The sequence below is a fragment of the Phytophthora sojae genome (assembly GCF_000149755.1).
Source record: "Phytophthora sojae unplaced genomic scaffold PHYSOscaffold_1, whole genome shotgun sequence".
Classification (NCBI taxonomy): domain Eukaryota; phylum Oomycota; class Peronosporomycetes; order Peronosporales; family Peronosporaceae; genus Phytophthora; species Phytophthora sojae.
The window spans coordinates 11,875,089-11,897,008 of record NW_009258115.1 but is presented as its reverse complement, the minus strand read 5'-3'; the positions used below and the strand labels follow the sequence as shown (position 1 = coordinate 11,897,008).

The 21,920-nt window shown below is 50.8% G+C and overlaps 8 protein-coding genes across 8 annotated transcripts; 6 read left to right on the top strand and 2 right to left on the bottom strand.

The window, feature by feature from the left end:
* Positions 1-217: 217 nt before the first annotated feature.
* On the top strand, positions 218-553 carry PHYSODRAFT_295083 (hypothetical protein; the record flags this gene model as incomplete). Its single annotated transcript, XM_009519219.1, has 1 exon — positions 218-553. The coding sequence occupies one exon, from the start codon at positions 218-220 to the stop codon at positions 551-553; it is 336 nt and encodes a 111-aa protein (XP_009517514.1).
* Positions 554-1,096: 543 nt separating this feature from the next.
* On the top strand, positions 1,097-2,014 carry PHYSODRAFT_474694 (hypothetical protein; the record flags this gene model as incomplete). The annotated part of the gene is made up of 1 exon (XM_009519218.1): positions 1,097-2,014. The coding sequence occupies one exon, from the start codon at positions 1,097-1,099 to the stop codon at positions 2,012-2,014; it is 918 nt and encodes a 305-aa protein (XP_009517513.1).
* Positions 2,015-2,206: 192 nt separating this feature from the next.
* On the bottom strand, positions 2,207-10,058 carry PHYSODRAFT_467814 (hypothetical protein; the record flags this gene model as incomplete). The annotated part of the gene is made up of 8 exons (XM_009519217.1): positions 2,207-4,105; positions 4,148-5,917; positions 5,978-7,239; positions 7,351-7,459; positions 7,736-8,881; positions 8,945-9,640; positions 9,782-9,869; positions 9,946-10,058. The coding sequence occupies 8 exons, from the start codon at positions 10,056-10,058 to the stop codon at positions 2,207-2,209; spliced, it is 7,083 nt and encodes a 2,360-aa protein (XP_009517512.1).
* Positions 10,059-10,584: 526 nt separating this feature from the next.
* PHYSODRAFT_470967 (hypothetical protein) lies at positions 10,585-12,255 on the top strand (the record flags this gene model as incomplete). The annotated part of the gene is made up of 3 exons (XM_009519216.1): positions 10,585-10,879; positions 10,955-11,212; positions 11,321-12,255. 3 exons carry the CDS (start codon positions 10,585-10,587, stop codon positions 12,253-12,255), a joined length of 1,488 nt encoding a protein of 495 aa, XP_009517511.1.
* An 85-nt stretch (positions 12,256-12,340) lies between these two features.
* Positions 12,341-12,985, bottom strand: PHYSODRAFT_263927 (hypothetical protein; the record flags this gene model as incomplete). The annotated part of the gene is made up of 1 exon (XM_009519215.1): positions 12,341-12,985. The coding sequence occupies one exon, from the start codon at positions 12,983-12,985 to the stop codon at positions 12,341-12,343; it is 645 nt and encodes a 214-aa protein (XP_009517510.1).
* A 2,440-nt stretch (positions 12,986-15,425) lies between these two features.
* Positions 15,426-16,226, top strand: PHYSODRAFT_295079 (hypothetical protein; the record flags this gene model as incomplete). Its single annotated transcript, XM_009519214.1, has 1 exon — positions 15,426-16,226. The coding sequence occupies one exon, from the start codon at positions 15,426-15,428 to the stop codon at positions 16,224-16,226; it is 801 nt and encodes a 266-aa protein (XP_009517509.1).
* A 1,167-nt stretch (positions 16,227-17,393) lies between these two features.
* Positions 17,394-18,851, top strand: PHYSODRAFT_310241 (hypothetical protein; the record flags this gene model as incomplete). The annotated part of the gene is made up of 5 exons (XM_009519213.1): positions 17,394-17,871; position 17,923; positions 17,949-18,065; positions 18,126-18,569; positions 18,623-18,851. The coding sequence occupies 5 exons, from the start codon at positions 17,394-17,396 to the stop codon at positions 18,849-18,851; spliced, it is 1,269 nt and encodes a 422-aa protein (XP_009517508.1).
* A 38-nt stretch (positions 18,852-18,889) lies between these two features.
* Positions 18,890-19,132, top strand: PHYSODRAFT_476319 (hypothetical protein; the record flags this gene model as incomplete). Its single annotated transcript, XM_009519212.1, has 1 exon — positions 18,890-19,132. One exon carries the CDS (start codon positions 18,890-18,892, stop codon positions 19,130-19,132), a length of 243 nt encoding a protein of 80 aa, XP_009517507.1.
* Between the last annotated feature and the right edge of the window lie 2,788 nt (positions 19,133-21,920).

The following is a 21,920-nucleotide window of genomic DNA, read 5'->3' as shown; positions in this document are numbered from 1 at the left end:
ATGCAGATGCACTTCGGCCAAGCAGTGGTTTGACAAGATCGTCGAGACACTGCGTACTAGGACTAGTAGCGTGGCCATGGAGAGCTGGCTCATGATGGAGGGGCCGTCCTTTAAGAGGTGGGATCGACGCTACGCGACGCTCACAGGCAGAACCATCGAATACCGATCCCACCGCGCGGGGATACCCCTGGTGGAGATCACGGTCAACGCTGTGGACATGAACACGTCAAAACCTTTCTCACTCGTTATTTACTCGGAAAGCAACCGGATCTTGAGGGTCTCAGTTGGTGCTTTTACGGATATCAAGGAATGGGACATCGCCCTCGCGAGAGCAACCAGAAAGGGACCGTGCTTTGGTAACTCGGACGAGGAGAACGATGCTCGAGAAGTGACAATCTTGGATCGAGATGAGGCGTCGTGTCTGCAAAATAACAATAAACCAAGCGATGGGAAGTTGTGTCTTTTGCCGGAGGAGGAGGTAGCTACCGCTGACGATCCTGACCATGATGAAGATCATCATTGCCAACCAACTGGAAATAGGCCCAATTTCTAGCTCAATCTCGACAGAGGGCGTGCTGCGTACTAGGAAGCTTTGCTGACGATGTGTGGATAGATGCACGAGACTTCCGCGATGAGCAAATGCGTCCTGGAGCGATTCCACACAATACAGCTGCAAATTAACGAGCAAAATGACAACAATTCATCGGTGCGAGTTGATTTTCGAGTGCTCCGAGCTCGTTTTCACGCGTTTTTCGTGCAATACAAACAAGCACCAGCGTTCGAGCGATATCTGAGCGCACGGACCGTCGTTGGTCTTCTGAGAGAATTTCACGAGTCACTCGACTCAATCGAAACTGAGGGTTCAAGTGGGTCGATAGATTCTTTAAAGCCGAGTTGGGTGGAGCTATGGGAACGAGAACGACAAGAAGCGGAGAAACAGTTAGTACGCTTGTGGCACACCAACGCCATGGACATTCTCGATGCGTTGCCAGACCAGACGTCACCAGAAAACGCGCTACTCTTGCTAAACTGTGAGGCTAACTTATGTAGCAGTTGTGATTCCTCCAGTGTGCAATCAACGGAGCTACTACGGTCGATGACGCAACATCTAGCCCATTTGTCCGGTGCTACCATCCCCGTCGCTCCAGACTGGTTTATCCCAGACCACGAAGTGCAAAGAGAGCGATCCCATCTTGCACGTGGCTCCTTTGGCAAAGTGTACCGTGGGAGATGGCGAGGCGAGAAGGTGGTGATCAAGTGTGTGGATGTAGTGACCGCTGATGATGAGCGAGATTTCTCAAGAGAAGCGCGGATTTGGCTCCGAGCTCAGCACCCGAACGTTGTACGATTCATGGGCGCGTGTCATTTGACGACGCCATGCTTTTTTGTGTGTGAAGAGGCCAGGAACGGCGACTTGGTGGACTTCTTGGCGAAAAACAACGATCGAGCGCTGGTGTGGCGCTTGCTGCATGGAGCAGCTGTGGGTTTGCGCTTCCTACACCAGAACAACATCGTCCACGGCGATCTCAAGTGCAACCAGATCCTGGTGAGCGAAGATTTGACGGCCAAACTGACGGATTTCGGAATGAGTTTCGTGTCACTCGAGTCAAGACCTGCCGCTACGACCGGAGCTGTGCGGAGGAAGGCTCCGGAATTGCTATCAAACAAGGCAACAGCTCCAACATTTGCATCGGATGTGTACTCGTTTGGGATGTGCGTTGTCGAGGCTGTGAGCGGCAGGGTGCCTTGGCAAGTTCATCTACCCGACATCGCAGTGGTGTATCACTTAACGCATGGGGAGCTGCCGTCTCGACCGAAGGAGTTTACGAGCGATGAGCAGTGGGAGTTTGTGCGAAAGCTTTGCGCGTTTGAGCGAACTGAACGCTTGGGCCTCGCTGACGCAATAGAAAAACTCGAGATGTTTACTCAGGAAGAAGTACGTCTTACTGCAGCTCACCACAACGGGTTTGCCACGACAGGGATCGACACCACCGGAAACGCTGATGCCTTCTGAAAAGGTTCCTGGCGGTCGAAATGGTCGCTGTTTCATTTCCTTCCTGCGCTTCACCAACAAAGTCGAGGCTACGATATACTCGTATGGGAGGTAGTTTATGGCAAAGTACAATCGATGTGGACTAACTAGTTATGGTCAACAGTGGTTATTGACTGTTACATAAGGTTAGTTGCTGTGCCGAGGTTCTGTAGTCTAGCGAGAAATCCGCGCCTTGTTCATGCTGCAATAGTGTCGTTCATGCTCTACCCGGTCCTTCTCTCGGAGCTCCTCGCCACAGCCATTCCCACACACGACGAATCGCATGGGGCATGAACGCTGATGTCTCTTGAGCGTATTGCAGACAAACACTTCTCCACAACCAAGAGGACACCAAATCGGTCGAAAAGTGCACTCCCACATTTCGTGTCGCTCTTTTTCATGGGCCAGCAGAAGCTTGACGAAGCACTGGTACTTGCACGTCACTTGGCGCATCCTGCACTCCTCCTTCCGGTGGTGGGCCATTTGTGCGTGCGATAGGTTCGACTGGCCGCACAGTCCACACACGGTCAGCCGATTGGGACATTGACTGCTCTGGTGCGTTACTCGATCTTCCTCCAGCATTGTTTGCTGACACTGAGCACAAGTAACAGTACGCTTACGACACTCCTGAGCTGCGTGAGTGTCCATAGTATGTAGTGGTACGCGGCGTCCACAGCCTAACGGACAAACCATCAGTCGACGAGAACAAGTATTCGCTATATGCTCATCCAGTTGCAAGATGGGGACATTATTCCTTCCGCAGCGGTTCGGACACATTAGTTGACGCAAGTCGCACTCGTCTTGCTCGTGAATGGCTTGAGTGTTGGCTATCACCGTCTCGTTGCAGCCCCATTTGCATTGAACACGACGTAGTAGACAGACATTTGTCTCGTGGTGAGGACGATTCTTGAGTAACAGATCATTGATCATGCATCCATTGCGACAACGCACGTTGCGGTGAGGACAATCTCCCGTCACGTGAGCCTTTACGTCTTGCCACCGAAGCCGGAATATCCGAGGCTCTGAGCTGTTGTTCTTTTCCGATTCTGCCAGTAGACACTGCAATGGACAGGGAACGAATCGCATCGGACACTGCGTTTTCGCATGTTGCACGTGCCGCTGGTAGGTCATACTCTCGCCACATTCGCACACCACGAGTCGGAACTCGCACTCGTCTTGGAGATGTTTAGCGCGGTGCTGGAATGGGTATCGGACGATGCACTTCTGGTTGGTACAGTTGACAAGCCGAAGCGCGCAGGAATGGTTGAGGTGGTCTTTCAACTCTTCTGCCCAGAGCTTCTCGATGCCGCAGCCATTTGGACACACCACATGACGCTTAGGACAGTGATGCAACTCGTGGGTCTCCAGAGGGTTCGTGTCCTTCATCACCTTCGCGTGCTTCACCAAATGATCCTCGAATTGCGCCATGAAGCCACAGCCCCACTTGCAAACTCCATACAACCCCGATATCGTGCTCACTACACGCCCACGCTTCCCACCCATCGCTGCCTGTAGTATACCCGCGATCTTCACGAAGCCTTGACTCTGAGCGTAGTCCAATGCTGTTCTACCCTTGGAGTCGCGATGGAAGACGTCCACTTCTCGGTATGCCAAAAGGAAGTGCATAACGTCCTCTTTCCCGTTGTTCGCAGCTACCATGAGCGCTGTACGTCCGTTCAAACGTGCAGCAAAGTTTGGGTTTGCTCCTCGCTCGATCAACACCTGAGCGCATTTCAACGTGCCATAAAACGCCGCAGTTCCCAACGCCGTGACACCGGTGGAGCTCTCGTAATTGACCAGCGGGCGATTCATTACGCGGTCCAGTAAATATTCCACCGCCAGCACGTCTTTCCCATCTTCGTTCTCCACGTAAACTTCTTCAACACACGCTGCCATCAGAGCGGACAATCCACCGCCACCCGTCTCAAAGTCTGCAAATGCTCCGTCATCCAGTAGACGAGAAACTTCAATGAAATCCCGCGCGATAATAGCAGACTCCAATGCTGCGTGCTTTTCTTTCAGCTCGGCAGTCTTGCGCATGACGTTTCTTCTTATCGCCAGCTCTTTTTGCCACTGATGACTTGCAGTCTCCATCGTTGCTAGAGAATTATTCACGAACTCGGCTGTGTAGGAGTAAAGCGTGACGTCAGGTGGCTCCCAACCCGTTGATGGCTTGAACAAGCGACTGTCGTAGTATTTCAGAGCACAATTCAGCGTATCTTTCACTGTCATGGGTCTTCGATAGTCGATGTCATCTGCGTCTCCCTGTGTCTTCTTTTGCTCCGACGCTAGTGGCTGGAGCTTCCACTTCCCCCTTTTCTTCACCATTTCCTGAGCTTCCGATGATATTGGAGCAATATTCTCCAGAAGAGCTCCAGGGTACACTCGTTCGGGTAGAACGTACGTCTTGTGCCACAACTTCGCCTCCTTCGATAGCAGAATCGCAGCGATTTCTGGATACCCATTGAGAATCGCCTCGTGTAGCGCAACTCGATGCGTTTGTCGGAAGTGAACGAGTTTGCGCTTGTAATGGCCGACCATAAACGCATGCGCCACGTCGCGAACCAACGCTTCAGTTGCTGCATCTGAGCGAAGTTTGACACCCCCAGCGCTCATTTCGTGCATCTTCCTCATCCGTTCAACCTTCTTCCTGAACTGGTAGTCACGGACGAGAACTTGGATGAAGGACGCACACAGAGACTGTTCCTCGAACTGGTGGCCGCTATTGGCGCCGTGCGAGATGAGCATGTGAACTATGGCTTCATTCCCTACAGCACAGGCGAAGGTAAGTGGCGTGTGGCCACTCAGCGCTGCATAATTCAGCAACTTGTAAGTGTTAAGACGTTTCTTGGCCACTTCAAGTTCTTTCTCAGCGGCTGCACTCTCAACTCGAACAGCTTCGACTTCTTCTTGCCGTGCAGGAAGAGATCGCGCTTCCACTTTAGCCGCGAAGGTGACGTGTTGCTGCTTCTCCCGGGCCACGGTAAGAGCAACAGTTAGCTGGCGTTTACGCTCGACGAGTGCCTGCCGCTCGGATCGAGCTTTGTACTCGATTCCCACCCCCTGCACCCATGTCGCCAAAATCCCCACGATATTACCCCGAAGACTCTCTGCTGGGGGGATTCGACTGTTCAAACTACGCTCTCCTTCCTCGTTATCATTGATAAAAGCTGCTCGACTCTCCTTGAATGCCGCTGAGCACGCAGCAAAAGCCGATGTTTTCAGGCATTCTCGACGAACTTTTGCCATGACATCGGGGGATATGGTTTGTTGTCGATAGCCACGTAATCTTCGTAAGAGGCTGCGATCCATGAGTAAAGCTTGAGCAGTCTTCCACCACTCCACGTCGGTGTACTCAGTCGCGTTGCGTCTTCCACGGGGCACCACTCCACACAACAACGAGAGAGCTTTCACTACGACGAGAGACGTCTCGGATGGGACGTGGGAGTTCAGCAGCGTCGCGATGTCTTGTGCCGTGATCTCTCTGATCATCGCTAGCATGTCAGCTTCAAGCGCGCTCGAGTTGATATCGGACGCTTCTTCAGCCTTTTCAACGTTCTGCAAGCGGCGACAGCTATCGTCTACTTGGGAGGATAGTTGAGCTGCTTCGACTCGCTTTGCCTCCGTCTCAGCGATACATGCGTTGAATACGTGGATAGCTTCGTCCAATTCTGCGCGTACGAGTTCAGCTTGTTTTTCCTTCACATTAACTTGCTCTTCCAGAGCCTCCAAGGGGTTTGCAACTGGAAGAGAAGAATGGTTCGGCGCTTTGGCCGAGTATTTCAAGCACTGGATCAAGTGGTCGTAGTTGGAGCACGCAATGGCGATAAAGAGCTCGCGCTGGGCACGCTCAAGCTCCGCCTGTTCTTCCAGTAAATGAATAATCTCTTTCCATGTCGACGCGGAGTTTTGCTCCTCTCGTTCAGAATCTGCGTATTCGTGAACCATTTCGAGCAGATTTCTACCCTGTCGATTGGTGTGCGAAACATTGGCTCTGCTTTCAATCAGTAACTTTACAACGACCGGGTCTTGAGTGATACAAGCTTCAGAGAGTGGCGTTCTGCCACGAGATGTCTCCAGGTTCACATCGGCTCCGAACCGGAGCAGCAATTGAATCAAGTCCACATTTCCAAGTGAAGATGCCAACACGAGCGGTGAAAATCCATTGGCAAATTCTTCATTCACAACGGTGAAGGCGTCAACGTTCTGCAACAAATAGGTGGCGAGATCGAGATCTTGCGTCTTCAACGCCCACATTAGCGCATTCTCACTGTGGACAGCACAGCGAACGAGCTTGTTCCCCATATGCCAGACCCGAATCGGCCGAGCGCACAACTTCCCGCCGACGCCGCACGGAACAACTCGTTGACGACAGCGTTTCCAGTGGTCTTCATAGAGATAGGCGAAAATCCTCTCTCGGCATCCTGTAGGGCACTCCATGGTACGCATCAAACACTTGGACTTGAGGTGCTCCTCCATTTCGCAGTACGGTACGTGCAACCCGCACTGATTCTCACAAAACAGCAACCGCTTGGAGCATTCGTCGCTCTCATGAGCACCAGCGTCGATATCTTTGAGTTGCATCCCGCAACCTTTTCTACACTTTACAACACGTTCAGGGCAGAGAAGATGGCGATGTTCTTGAAAAGCATCGAAAGGCATCCGCAGCTTGCACTCCTTGCAGTCGACAAGGCGCTTTGTGCAGCTGTAGAGAAGGTGGTGAGCGATCTCGTTGTGACGTAAAGTTTCTCCGCAGCCAGCTTCACATTTACCTTGAACGCGTAGTGGACACTCATCCTTCTCGTGCTTATCACGCTCACAAAACCAGATTTCTCCGTCACAAATTCTGCAGTTTATCAAACGTTTGGGGCATTGAGAAGACTCGTGCTCAATTTTGTCAGCCCAAGCGACTTTTATGGAGCAGCCAAGTTGGCAACCTCGTGGACGTTGCTGGCATTCTTTATCTAGATGAGTTTCTAGCAGTTTCACAGGAACATTGGAGTGGCAATGCTCACAGAAGACGGATCGTAGCACGCAACGCTCGGTCTCATGCTCTGCCAGAAGCGAGAAAGCCATGACGTCTCCACATCCAAGTCGGCATTTACTGTTGCGATTGTTACAACGCTTTGCCAGATGAAATTCAACGGTATGCGCCGGAAGTCGCTGTCCACAGTTGAGAGGGCATGGAACTAATCGATGGCAGCAGTCTTCTTCAATGTGAGTTGTAATTGTGTTGGCGGTGAGAAGCCCACATCGAAAGTACTCGGAGCTTAGGTCCACAGCAGTGATATCACCGGGTAGTATGATGTCGTATTCACGCAGATCAAGTGACAACCAAACCGAGTGACCGTCCGGAAACTCGAGTAAATGCTGCGCTTTTATCGAATCGAATGTAAGAATACGACAAATGCGAGCGGAGGCGTTCTTCTGCGTTTCAAGTTGATCGCAGGTCTCTTGGAGTTTACTGTGGAGTGTTTGAAGCCACTCTACCAGGAATTTCATCGTTGCTGGCTTCTGGAAGCCCATTGGTACTGCTTCCAGCTCGTTCATAGCTAATGCGGACCCAAAAGTCTGATGCTGCACGCTCTTCATCCTGGCAAGAAGCTCTTTATACTTTAGAAGGCGTTGTTTTATCACGTTCGCGTTCATAATTCTTCCATCACTTCGTGCAATCTTCTCGTCCCCACTCATCAGAGAATCTACACGTTCAAGCTCACTGTCGAAGAGCCGAATGTGTTTGCCGCACAAATCCAGTGGACAATACGTCTTCCTCAAAGGGCAAGCGCCGGCATCTTGTAGCGCATGCACCATCATAAGATGTTCAGGCAACTTCACCTCTTGGCCCGCGGAATCATGGCAATGATTAGAACAGCCTTTCTTTTCCAGCATACACTGCCAGCGATAGTGTTCTTCAGCAAAACATGCCAATATCCGTCCACTCAACTCGCATCCATTTCTACAGGACACCAGTCGATAGGGGCATTCATTAGTCTCATGGTGATGTCGCGCCTCAGCAGCACCCGCAACTCTTTCTTCACAGCCGTAGGACGCCCACTTACACGAGAGCCCTCGCAGTTTGCACAGTGTAGACAAGTGAAACTCCATATCCTCACATCTCACCAGTATCCCACATCCTCCGTTCACAGAGTTTTTACCCGAGCAAGGAACCATTCGTTTCGGACATTCACGCATTCTGTGGGTCTTGCCGGAATTCGCAGTGAAAGTGGCAGCACATCCCTGATCACACGACACAATTCGTAGTGGACATTGAGCGCTCTCGTGGCCGTCCAGTTCATCAAAGCGCACCACAGCTCCACACAAGAGACGACATTGTATATCTCGCTTCCGACAGTGGTGAGTGAGGTGGTGCTCGCGGTCTCGGAACAGCATTTGATCCTGACATCCATACTCAAAATTCGTACAGGAAACCCGGCGCATTGGACAAACATGGGCATCGTGCCGGCTTCGCTCTTCGAAAATGAACGAGGCCTCACAGTTGTCACATTTGATCAGGCGCTTGACGCAGTGATGATGCTCATGTGTTGGCAGTACGTCATTGGGGGCCATGAAGCTGCAGCCGTCGTTGTGACACACAGTGAGTTTCGTGCGCTCTGCGTGTGTACTAACGTATAGTTTGTGGTCTCCCGCCTCCTTGATGGCCTTTTGGACTTGGCGAAGGACATGAATCGCCGGGGCCAACGCGTCACCTCGGTCTGAACTGGGTTCGTCTTGCAAGTCGGTACAGATCAAATGAGCCTGCTCCACAACGTCTTGTGCCTGCTTGAGTGCGTCCTTCCCAGTTTGATCCTGCCACCCCATCTTCTTCAGGAATGTTTCATGCCATTCTGCCTCAACAGGAACGTCTTTGGGCTTCAAGCCGCCTTTGAATGTCTTGTAGGCTTTAGGGTCGACTTCAGATGAGAAAGTTTCAATTGGTTTGGCGGGGAAGCACAGGTCACGCGTGGCGATAAGCAGGTGGTGCACGATCTTGGCTTGAGAGTTGCTAATCGCATGCAATAGCGCCGTCTTCCCGTCCCTCGTCTTTTGATCCACGTCCACTCCAACGCGCAGCAAATGCAATACCACAGCCTCATGGCCGCAATATGACGCCCAAGTCATCGCAGTGTGTCGGAGCCTCGTTTCATAATGAAGATCAGCACCCAACCCGAGTAATTCCTGTACGGCCGCAACGTATCCGAAAGCTGCACACTTCGCCAACGGGGTCCAGCCTTCTCGTGTTTCAACATTCACGAAATACTGAGATCGGAACGGAATTTCTGTCGGTTTGTCGGTCGTTGCCTTGAAATCGTTAAGAGCGCTGGTAAACTCAGTCGATGAGATCGTCGTCGACTTGAGGAAGCGGATCACCTCTTCTTCGTTAAAGAACTGTGGTGCAATCAGGCTTTCGATGCGTTGGATATATCCTTCATGGCGATTCAACAGCTCTTGACACTGGGCTACTCGTTCTTGACGGTTAGCAAGACTCTGAAACTGGATGGACTTCTCTCGCTGGCGCTGCTCCATCCACTCGAGCGCCAGTGTGTTACCCGTCAGCTTGGCCCAGTCGAAGGCGGTTCTTCCTGATTGATCCGTCTGAAGCAGATTCGGCTCGAATGTGAGCACACTCTCAACGATGTCGTTCTCATAACTGCAGGGGTCGAATGTTTTCACTCGAGCGCTTAGGATCGGGAGATCTTCGCCAATGTTGTTTGATATCGGAGGGGTATCCGATACGGGCGCCAGCTTAACCGAAGGCCTATGCTGCGGCACTGCCACGGCAAGAGCTTTCATGAGTGGAGTGTACCCCTTTCGATTGGAAGTATTGATAGAGACACCGCTAAATAAGCATACAATTCACCACAATATCGTCATTAATTCATATCTTTAAGGCCAGATCACATTTGACGTCGTACCTCTTCATCAGTATCTCCAGAGCATACAGGTTCTTGGCCGACACAGCAGCAAGCAAAGCGGTCTCCCCAGTCTTTGTTTCGTAATTGGCTGGTATGTCGCCGTTTGTGATCATCCACAGAACCTGCCGAAAGTCACGTCTTCGCAAAGCCTCTTCATACTGGTGGCACAACTTTGGATCAGCGACGCGCGAGTTATCCGCGCTATCAACACCGATGCCAGCCTGTTTCTTCTTCTTTTTCTTCCGTGGCTTAGCTCCTCCGAGGGACCCATAAGGACTCGGGTCGTCGAAGTCTCGCTCACTAGCGACGTACTTCTTGGATTTGGCCCGTTGCTTCTTGGAGAAGGGAGTCAACAGTGGCGCCAACTTGGGCATTGTCTGAGTCGCACCCTCATACACCTTTGTCTCCTACAACAACCTTCCTGGCGTGAGCATTTGCTAATTCCGTTTTAGCCCTCAGCATTCGCGGCAGTATTTTTAGGCGAGGGTTGGTTGTCTTCAACCTGTCGTCGAACCAATTCAGCCTCGCATTGGCGTTGTCAGCTCATGCTGCGGCAATCGCTCTAAATTGCTCAAGGCGCAGCTATTGTCGAGGTTGTCACCCATCGAGACCAGTCCGCGGCGCGGGAGTCGGCGAAAAATGAGGCGTCGGTCTGGTCTCGCGCCTGCCCCGATCGAGTTCCTGCCTCGACGATTCTACCTGGTGGTGATTCGGGAGCGAACGGCGTGCTCAATTCATCGCTTGAAGGACTCAAATCGTGATACGTTGCCATCATTATCGAACTCACCAGAGCGGCATCTCTTCCCAAGAACACCAGGCATCCACTATGTATCACTCCAGGAACAGCTTTTACCCAGTACCCCAAGTAGCAGCGATTTCGTGCTTGGCATCCCTCAGACTATGCGATTCAACTCTTTCCTGACGGGCATCTTAAGTGCAACGACGGCATCACCACTCGTCGGAGACTCCGCTACATTACGACATCCGACCAGTCTTAGCCCCGAAAAAGTGCACTATTTCTTCTTGCGAAGACGACATCTTCGCGAAGAGATCCAAGCGATTCACCTCATTTGCAGATGGCGGCTTCTGTACCTCCAGCTTCCGCCCCATGAAGCGCTGGCTCCGTTCGAACACCTGCCCTATCTTTTCTCATCATATCTCTCGTCTTCAGACCCATTTGACCCGCCAAATCTGCTGGTGTCACTTGTAGGAATAGCCAAAGGTCTGGAGAAGGAACTCTTGGGTCAACTTGGTGGCGACAGGGCGAGTGGCGCATCAATACCGAGTTACGGCGAAGAGCCGAATCTCTGGGTGATTTGTCAGCGATTCATTGTATACGACGGATACGTACGAAATAGTGCCGAGCCCAAGCAAGATGAACAACTTGAAGCCTTAAAAAGCACGATGTCAGCTCTCAGGCAGCGAAAAGTTTCACTGGTGGTGAATCTCGGGAAATCCAGCACAGAGCTGAGTACTTTCACTGCGGAAGGGCTGGAAGCGCTCGACATTTCATCATCTTCCACGCCGGTATCCTCGATGCCACTAACTGACAAGCTTCCACCATCGGATGAAGCACTGGTAAATCGATTTCTCGAAGCTTGCGAAGGTACCGAAGGTCTCATCGCAGTCAACACCTCAAGTGGTTCTGGTTGCGTGTCAGCGGCTACGTGTATCGGGTGCTACTTGATGAAGCACTCGAACTTCACCTCGCAGGAAGCAATAGGATGGCTTCGTTTTTGTCTTCCTGTGAGAATCCCCTTAGCTTGGGAGCTCTTTCTTGGCCAGATGCAGTCACAAATGTGGTTGGAGGGGGAAAGATTCCGACGAGCTAGAGAAGGCGACTTCCGCGACGAAATAGCCGACACGTTGTTCAGCGACGCGATGCATATCAACATCGGGAAGATCAGTCTTGGACGTGTATCGCTTCTCGGCACAAGAGATCGAGACAGACATCGAGCCGACCCTCACGCCGCGAACATCCCCGTCACCACGTGTCTCTCCAGTCGCGCGCAGGAGCCTCACCAGTCCCCAACAGCAGCAACAACCACGGCCCAACTCAAACGGCGACCGCTTACCCAAGGCAGCGCTGGTAGTCGACGGTATCACCGCAGCACAGACGGCACCAGCTTACGCGCCGACTTCGCGCTAATGCACAAATTCCTCCACCAAACGCCCTCAACAAGCACTCGATCATCAGCAACAAGCTCAACCTTCACTACAACTCCTCTCCACGCCGTCCCATCCCGTCCGAAAGCTTCTGCTCGGTCACCCGACGGTTCTCCAGCCAACTGTACTGAAGCTCTTGCATGACCCACATCAAGAATCCACAAGATAAAATAAAAAACAAGACCCACTTTAGAAAAACTCTTCCCCTTCCTTACCATTTTCAACTTTCTCACAACTTTTCAAAGTGGTTAAGCGGCGTCTCGGCGTACTTTGCAATGGTGTCTTTGGTGATGGCCATGACCTCGTCGTGCACCTGTTCGATGGTGCCCGTGGCGTCCACGACGTGCCACTTGGGCGTCGTGCGCTCCATGATGTCGTGGAAGTTCTGGTACACCTTTTCCTGGAACGCCGTGGTCTCGTACCGCTCCTGGCCAAAGTCGGCGCGGGTCGACGCCTGCGTGACCGGCACGTCCAGGAAGATGACGGCGTCGGGCTTGGGCAGGCCGATCTCGGGCGCCCAGCACCAGTCGAGCGACATGCCGCTCTTGGCGGCCGAGAAGGCCACGCCGCTGAACGAGTAGCGGTCCATGATGATGTGCTGGCCGCTGGCCAAGAGGCTCTCGATCTTGCTGGCGGCCTCCCAGCGGTTGGCCGAGAAGAGCAGGTGGATGGCGTGGTCGTCCATGGCCTCGGAGCTCGTGAGGTACGAGTGGATGCTCTGGCCGATGGCCGTGCTGCGGTCCGGGAAGTGCAGCAGCGCCGAGGGCTGCGCAGGGGACGAGGCGTTCAGCGCCTCATGCAGCAGCTTGGTCTGCGTCGTCTTGCCGCAGCGATCCACGCCCTCGAAGAGCACGAAGATGCCGCGTCGAGTCATGCTTGGCTACTTCTTTGGTGTTGGGTGTTGGTTTGTCGTGCACTTCGGATGTGGTAAAATGACACAGACGGATAGAGACCGACCAGGTTTTGAGGACGTCAAAAGACCATGTATTATCCAAGCTTATTGCCGCGATTAGATGCTTGTGGGGCAGGCATGCCGAAAATACGATATATATCTATTTTCTCAAGTTAACGAAATACGTATTTGTTTGTATACCAAGGAGAGAAGAAATAAATAATCTGAAGACCCCGTGCTGACGCAGGACATCATTCAGTAAATTGCTGCAATCGTGTTACCTTCATGGGTTCTTACAGACACTGCCCACGGTCGCCACATCCGTGTTAAAGTTGCTGAACAACATCATTTTGGCATAAAGGGAAAATTTGATGGCGTTAACACAATGAAAATTAGGGGAAAAAACTTCTCAATCATGAAGGATAAATTCAACCGCAGAAATAAAATCTAGAAGTTTTGATCTAAGCTGGAATAAATACCGGATAAACCAAGGAGGTATACCTACAATAAAATATTGATTCCGAAAATACAAATATTTCCGGGCGTATTTATTTTTCGGGATCCCTGCTTGTGGCTACCGTACTACACTCCTCTTCACTCTTCACTTCATGTTCCACAGTCCGTTGGGGCGTGGGCGCATCGCGTGCTCCAGCTTGTTCGTGCGAGGCTTGGGCGCGTACAGATCGGCAACGTGCAGGACATTGCCAGCCCCTCCAACAGCGATGATATGCTGCGTACACGGATGCCCGTTCAAACGACCAAGGCATTCGACCGCGCGGGTTGCCTCATCACAATCGCAGGACTGGCAGGTTGTGCCCAGAGGGTTCGCCTCCCCGTCGTTGGCGTAGGCGAGCAGCGCTAACTTAAACGAGTGTGTCGTAAGCAGGTCGGGGATCGGAAATGGAGGCGAGGGGACAGCGGCGCCTCCTTTTGCAGCTCGGCTGTTGGCTGCAACGATTGCTTGAACGAACTCTTCCACGTGTTTCTGAGGTGGAGTGGATCCGCTGGAATTAGCAGGGATCCCACACTCAGACACTGCGCCCAGACACCGACTAACGGAGGGGGTACTCCGATAACCGCAGATTGCTGAGTGGCACACCTTGTGTACCCGTCGGCGGGCTGGATCTGCTCTCTCGTTGACACGGAATGCGCAGCGGGTGAACTTGAATGTCCTTGGCGGGGACTTAGGGAGATGTTGGGGTAATTCGGCAGTGGGGGTCCTTCACGCGGGTCTGAGTAGGTTGATCCTTGGTCTTGGCCGTAGATCTTGTGGATCCGATAAGTAATGATCCGGCGTTTTTGCCTTGTTGGGGGTGTTGTATCCTTTTCCTTTACGTTGCTTGCCGCCTCCTATTAGCGGGGGAGTTGGGGGGCGAAGGCCGAAGGGCGCGAGCTGCTGGCCAAGCTATCCAGCAGTCTGCCACGTGTGCGGGGGGCAAATCACTTGATTAAAGTATGGGCCAATACTAATCCCAATACTAAGGACCAAGTGTGTGGTTCCCAAGCAAATTCGACTCTCATTTATGTTAGCCTATGCCCTGCCTTCCCATCCGACTTGGATCCTATCCATGACTGGCTCTCCTTCCTGCCTAATTATCCAACATAGCCACTGTACCAATAAACTGGTACGGATCCGCACCTAATCTAGGGGGTCCTAATGTAGATGACCGGATCCGTGGGCACCACACCACTCGCACCTGATCCAACTTCAACTGTCCGGATCCAGCAACCGTACCCCCATCCTGCAACCATGGCGTCATCTGAGGGACTGGGCACCGTCACCAACTGCCGGATCCCATTACCTGGTCAACTGGCGGATCCAGTTCCATCAAGACCATTCTTGAGCGGATCTTCTTACCACATTTCCAGTTGAAGATAACAGGGGGGGGGGTCCACGGCGGCATGCCTCGCCAGCTTCAGGACTTCGTCGTATAAGTGTTCTTCCCCGTTGCGTCGGAGAACGTCCTTCAATAGCACATCGCGATTCATCTTCGCGCTGAGACGTGTAAAGAAGAAAGAAGAATGGGGCGATTGAATCGACAGACCGACTCACACAAGATCGCGATTAACTCGATCATGTACGAAATACCGGTATGTTAAAGGGTGTATATTTCTGGAAAACCCGGATTGAACAGCACTGAGAGGGCTGACTAAAAAAAAAACAGTCAAGATGACACATGCTGGGCAGTATTTAAACTGTCACTTTCTTCAAGTCGCTGCCAACAAAATACCTTCGACCGAAAATTCGCTGCACGTCGTCGCGTTTGACACGTTCGCAACTGACTAAAGTAACTGGACAGAGTCCATCAGCCAGTGGGCAGGCCTCCCTGGACCAACCATTTTTGAGCGGGCAACACCGCGTCGCACCCTCACACTTTGTTCTCTCGCTTCTTCGAGAAGTCGCAGCTTCCGCGGCCGACCGATGTACAACAGTACGGCTTCGAAGGCACCACCGCCCAAGGCTGGCGATCTGGTAAAGATATCCCCCCCTGCTTCGTTCTCCCGTGGTCTCAGCTCTCTCTTGGAACATCCGGTGTCACAGGCTGTGGAGTGGTCGCGGGACTTGGAGTCCCCCGTCAAGCAGAAAGGCGAGCCGAAGACGGATCCTGTGCTCCTAAGGGACGTGCTGTACCACAATGGGAAAGAAGAGTTCTACAACCAAATCATGAAGCTGGTTCATGCCGATGACGACCCCCCTGTGATCTTCGAATGGCTGCACGTCCACGAGTTTGTGCAGGCTATTCTCCGAGCGAGAATCCAAGCTGCTGTCCCTGGAGGCCACCCTGTCCCTCCGCCCCCATTCGCTATTCCGAACCCTCTAAACTGGATGTCGTTCAGAGCGGCGATACTTACCTATGCTCGGGATGGTAGGTCGGACCCGGTGGGCTCAATCTGTCTTCCTTGCAGTCCTGCTGAATCAATGCGATCCGTCGAAGCTCTCGGTCAGCTTAACACTCATGCGTGCGTGGACGCGACATGTCATCCGCTTTGGAGGTGCTGGCAATGTGCTACCCATTGCCAATCTGTACGTGCCCAGACCTCGCTCGGATACGTTGGACTCCGCGATCCGCCCACGCCCAAACGGATTGTGGAATACCCAGTGAAGAAGACTCGGCACAAACGAACCGCCGAATACAGAAGCAGCCCATCGTCGTGCATTCTCAACCACAAACAACTGGTCGTCATGCGTACTCAACCACAAGCAATTCGTCGTCAAGCGTGAAACAACTCTCCGTAGCCAGCATCTCGTCGTCATGCGTTGCGCCATGCCATCAATTCGTTGCCATTCGCATTAATTACGGTGAACATTGCAAGTCCCCATAAACGCTTTCCAGGGTCGTAGCCTTTTGTTCGAACTGTTAACCCCCCCCAGCGCGATTGCGCCTATTTGCCAAAACCCTATACACGTTATGGTTTTATCCCATGCTGGGCACCTACTAGTATAGTTTAGTTCATACTAATACAATCGTGTACTGTATCTACCAAAGCCAGTCCATATCCCTCACCCTGACTTGACATCTATCGTCTAACGTGTATTAATATCAAGTGGCACTGATTATTGCAACACTACGGTGTTGGGCATGGTAACACTGTGGCATCAGTGTTACTGGTACGCAACACTACCGTGGCAATTTATTGCACTGCAGAATGCATGTAGCGTTATTTTACCGTATGTAGAGACACATAAGTTTTTGTGGAGTCAACACCAACGATGTCAGAGGCGCTGCAGCTTTACCAAGGCTTGAAGCTCACTAGCAGCAAGGCAGAAGTGATGATCACCAGGCAGCAACACCCACTTCAATGCAGCGTGTACGCTTTCGACCGAGCATCTTAATGTTTCTGTCTTATACTCCAAAGTATTTTGCAGTGGCCAACCTCATAAGGATAATTCCACCAGTGTGGGGAAAGCTCAGTGCCGCCATAGACCAAACAACCCACAAGTGCAATATGTACACAATGCATGCACCGAAGTGACTACTGAAGCTTCTACATGTAGAGATCAGTGAATTCAGCTCAAAAAGAAGGCCACTTTACCACCGTAGCGATTACTGTAGGAATCGGTACATATCCTCAACACTAAGTACTTCGATGTAAGAACTCCTCTCCCTTCCCACCACAATAGCTTACTCATGGTACAGTATACATGTAATACACGTAAAGAGTCTGTAGCACTTCGTTCTGGTTCTACATACTGTTCGGTTCGTCCAGCTTGGACGCAGCGGCACTCAGCATACAACAGTCCATAACTACTAGTACTAATAGAGCAGTGTAGCAACAAGAAGACGAATTGCCTTCTTTCGAGAACAAAACTCTCCTCATTGCCGGGGCATGTCAGCTAATATGTAGCCGGTAGAGCTCGCAATATAATGTACAGTATCGCGAAGGATACATGATCAACCAAGTGTCTGATTCGGTTTCGGTCGTTATTGACGGCGTAACATTCCAAACTAATCAGATCCATGAGAATGTCAATGCTACCCTAAAGGCTCTAACTGAGTGGGATCTTCAGGATCTGCAACGACATGGTTCGACTAGCAACTTTGCCCTCGATGCGTACGACCCTCCTGCTACTTATTGCCCTCAAAGCCTTGATAATCTTCTAACGAGTGCTTTCATTAGTGTTAATCAAAATGGCGGCGAGTTTGGTCTATCGAATACTTACACTAATGCTGGAGATAAGGAGCGCGCTCTATGCACGAGTGTTGCTACTGCGGCGGGCAAAACCGATTACACTGGAACGCTTGCTGCTGATATTACCGGATCGGTTTCTAATGCATCCGCGGTCGCAAAGCCCCAGGTGCATGTTGCGAGTGGGGTAGATGTCGGTGTTGTCGAGCCGTTCTATGCTGCGCACTACGATTCGCTTTGTAAATATCTGCGACTATTTCAAGAAATGACCGATGAGCAAAAACGTTAAGGGTTTCATTTATCTGAACTACAACAGTTCCTTGACGGGCATGACGACGAGCATCGCCGGTCAGCTCAAGCCATCAAATCTCGCGAATTTCCTGCCCAACATGCGTGTTGGTAATACCTGCCCAGTTCTATATAATATTGCTTCGTCGGCAAGTGGTGCTGTCATTTCTCAGTCTGGTGCCTTCTCGACTACGACGGGCCTCAGTCTTCCACTCGGTGCATCGGTTACAGTCAAGGCTGATGTTGATGGAGGAGTGCACGCGAAGTCTGGTTTGACTCCTCCTCAGGCCTTCTGTCGGTTGCTTGTCCCGACGTACATGCCTAATCCGACGGCTGACCATGCTGTCGTTCAGAAGAAAAGCTTCCGCTACTTTGAGCGCATGACTAATAAATTCACTGTCCAGGCTGGTCAAGCATTTACCTATACGCTAACCAATGGTTTGGCTAGTCCTAAGAAAATCTTCCTGCAGCCGATTGTCACCAATACGGCGTTCGGCCAAGCTGCTATGCCCGATGTCATCAACCCTCTTCGTTCTCCGTTCGCGACGATTCCTGCTACCACCAGTCTGTTTGCGAGTCTGCGCAATCGTCAGCCGACTGTTGGTAATATCCCGATCTGGAACAATCCTGTAAATTTCGGTTACGATATGTACGTACAGGAAATGCGTGATCCGGTGTAGATGGCGGTCTTGACGATGACAGCAAATCTGGTCTGTTGAGTCAGCGTCAGTGGGAGTCAGGGTATGGCTTTGTGGCTGTTGATATTGGTCGTCGTCTGCCTTCGGAAGACGGTACTAGTAAGGCTATCGTGATTTCCGGCACGAACAACACTAATATGCCTCTAACGGTCTATTACCAAACCTGGCGCGATGCCGTGGCTACGGTCGACACCGCGATGGGCACGGTGAGCCAGGTCGCTACTCAGGTTTAAATATTTAAAAATAATCTAGATCGTAATATAAATCAACCATGTCGCTATCATCTTATTTCAGTGATAACAAAACCAAGCTGAAGGATTATGATCAGTACTATGATCATAAATCGCGTAGCGACTTTGTCCAGCGTCAGAAGCTGAGAGCACTAATTGCTCAAGAGGCCGCAGACGATGCGATGACTGAAAAGCTAGCTCAACTATATATGAGCTCCGTCAGTAAACTCCTGATTACGAATACGATGCAGTTCTGGAAAAAAAAATCAGAAATCAGCCCCTAAAGTGGCTCCTGCTGTAAATTTACCACCTCCCGGTTCAAGATTTGCTGAAAATATGCGCGATAAGACTCGCGCAGGGTCCGAAACGCCTGCTACTGCTGCCAGAAATCCTGGTAGAAGTACAAGCTATAACTACTTCATGGGAGATAGCGACCTCAAAGATATGATCACCTCTGTCCGGAGCGAAACATTTAAAGCAAGGCCATTTGGGGATGCTTAAAAAATTTGCCGATGAGCAAGCCAAGAAATACGTCAATGATTATCAGAAGTATGCGAGGGTCCACAAGGTTAACTCGTACCGTGTTCTGAATTACGCTGAGATTAAGGAAGCTAAGGCGTATATTGTTAAAAATATCATGGTTGGCCACAAACACGATCGTAAAGAATCTGATGTTGGCAAATCAGCTAAGCCTCCTCCAAAGCGGTCTCGTTCGAGAAAGCTCAATTATCATGATGCGGAAGATGTATCCGATGCCGAAAGTGTGGATGAGAATATGTCTCCATCGGAAATCAAGAGAGAGCGTCTACGCAAGGCAAATCCCGATATTCGTGGTGAGTACACTCATCTCTTAAGGATGCGGACTGCTCAAAAGGATTTTAGCCAGCCTAAAATGATAATGCACTTTCAAGACCTTTTTAAGAAGAAGTTGATGAGCGAGAGGGCAAAGGCTACTTCGATAGGCATTATCCAACTGTCAGCGATACTGCCTCTAGCAAATCCGCTTTCGATAAGCACAAAAAGGAATCCTCGATCGCGTATTCCAAAAATAAAAAATTACGCGATTCCAGATCTTACTGCTCTGCTCACCATTCCGCGATAAATGGATATTTTTTATCGGCAACATGGATCTCCATTATCGCATCTTCGCCAGTCTGGGGCGTCTCTAATAGGCACAAATGCGCTATCTCCGAGCGCGATGATCTGATCGGCTCGCATGCCCATTGAGCCAATGATTTGACTGGGGTCATCAGCCGTCAGATTTGATTTAAGCTTCGATGGTTTACAGCCCATATATATACTAGAATGTATATTCTTCTAGCTCGACCAGAAAGTACAACGTCCCGTCAATATAATCAACCTGCCTAACAACGATCATGTCCTCGTCAAAAATGAGCTGAGCCGGATCGGTAGTGAAAACACAAAGAATTAGAATCGATCGTTTCAACTCGCAAAAAACCATGATTATAGTTGACAAGATATGTTTTCAATCATTAGATTATCTAGTTCAATTTCTGCTTCAGTTCATCCACTTCCGATTTGAGTTCTTGGATAGCTTTACACAGTACCGAGGTTAAACTGGCGAGGTCGATTCCCCATGGACTCACTGGAAACCCATCCGGATTAAGCTCATCGTTTGCTCCAATATCTACTGCTTCTGGTATGACCTCATCCAGCTCCTGCGCGATATATACAACATGAACAGTCTGATCTTGGGTCATCCTGAATCGTCTAGGTCTCATCATCATAAGGGTTGCCAAACCTTAGGGACAGTCTACGATGCCCGCCTTCAGTCTCACGTCCGAAGCGTTTGTATACAAGCCGCCACGAACCGGGACATAGGCTGTCCACGCGTAAGTAGCATCACATTTTCCCAACCTGATTGCTCCTACCGTAGAGTCAGTTCCGATCGCCGGATAGTCAGTCTGGCTCCAATTAAACCGATACCTAGCGAATCCATCTCCGTTTCCCTTGCAATGATAGAAATTGTTAGCCCAAACTTCGCCCCCAGAATGGATAGTTGCTTCAGGCGACCAACTAGGGCCTAGATCGACTCCTAAGCGCCCCGAGTTATAAAGATACGCCTTAGTCATGTTTCCAACCATAAACCGAAGAGGGTCGCTCGTACTAGTGCCTATAGCTACTCCTGAGCTGCCTCCAGAAACATCATTGTAGATTTGTAGCTCGAATTCGATAGGGGTCGATTGATCATTTGCTATACGCAACGCACGTTGCCAAGACCCGCTTAGTAAATTCGCTGTCGATGTAATATCTAACTTCGCTGTACTCGAAGTCGATCCAAAGCGGACGTAGCCAGCCTGGGTAATGCGCATGCGTTTCGTCATTGGCGACAAAGCGTTAGAGCTACTACGAGTACTAATTACAAAATCGGCAATACTGTATTGAACTGAAGTAGCTGTTCTCGTGCAATATAGATTCACAGAAGGCGTATAAGTAGTCATATCACTAGTTCCTTCAATCGTGAACAATAATCCAGCCTGAGCGCCCACCGTGTTCGATTGGTTTCTGATAATGAGGTTGAAATCGCTTGCCCTCGTTGTCGATGTAAAAGAAGTACCAGCAGCAATCTGACATTGAGTAGCAGAAGTCGATATCAGATTGGTCGACGGTAAAGATGAGATACCTGATGAAATGGTGCTATTAGAGTCTAGTACAAGAGCTTTCGACGCTTCCCCCGTTCCGGAACCTGTTATAAGCTCCAGGTAGTTCAACTCAGCCGTAGTTGCTGTTAATCCTGAGAGTTTGTTCAGCTCCGCGCCAGTAGCGTTGAGCGTAGTACCCTAAATCTGAAGCGTAGTAAGATTGATATTCAGAATCGTTGCATTCATAGTTTGAGTACCTGACTTACTGATCGTATCACACGTCAGCGTTGGTGATGATATTGAAGTCGAAGCCGTAAAGTTGCGTGATATGGTTAGATCTCGGATGCCGGAGTAGTCTTTCGTACTATTGAGAACGACCACACCACTATTGGACGCACCTCCTTCGATTACATTAAGAAAGTAAGCATGATTGAAATTTATCCAAGAACTGACTCCATCCCAGAACTTG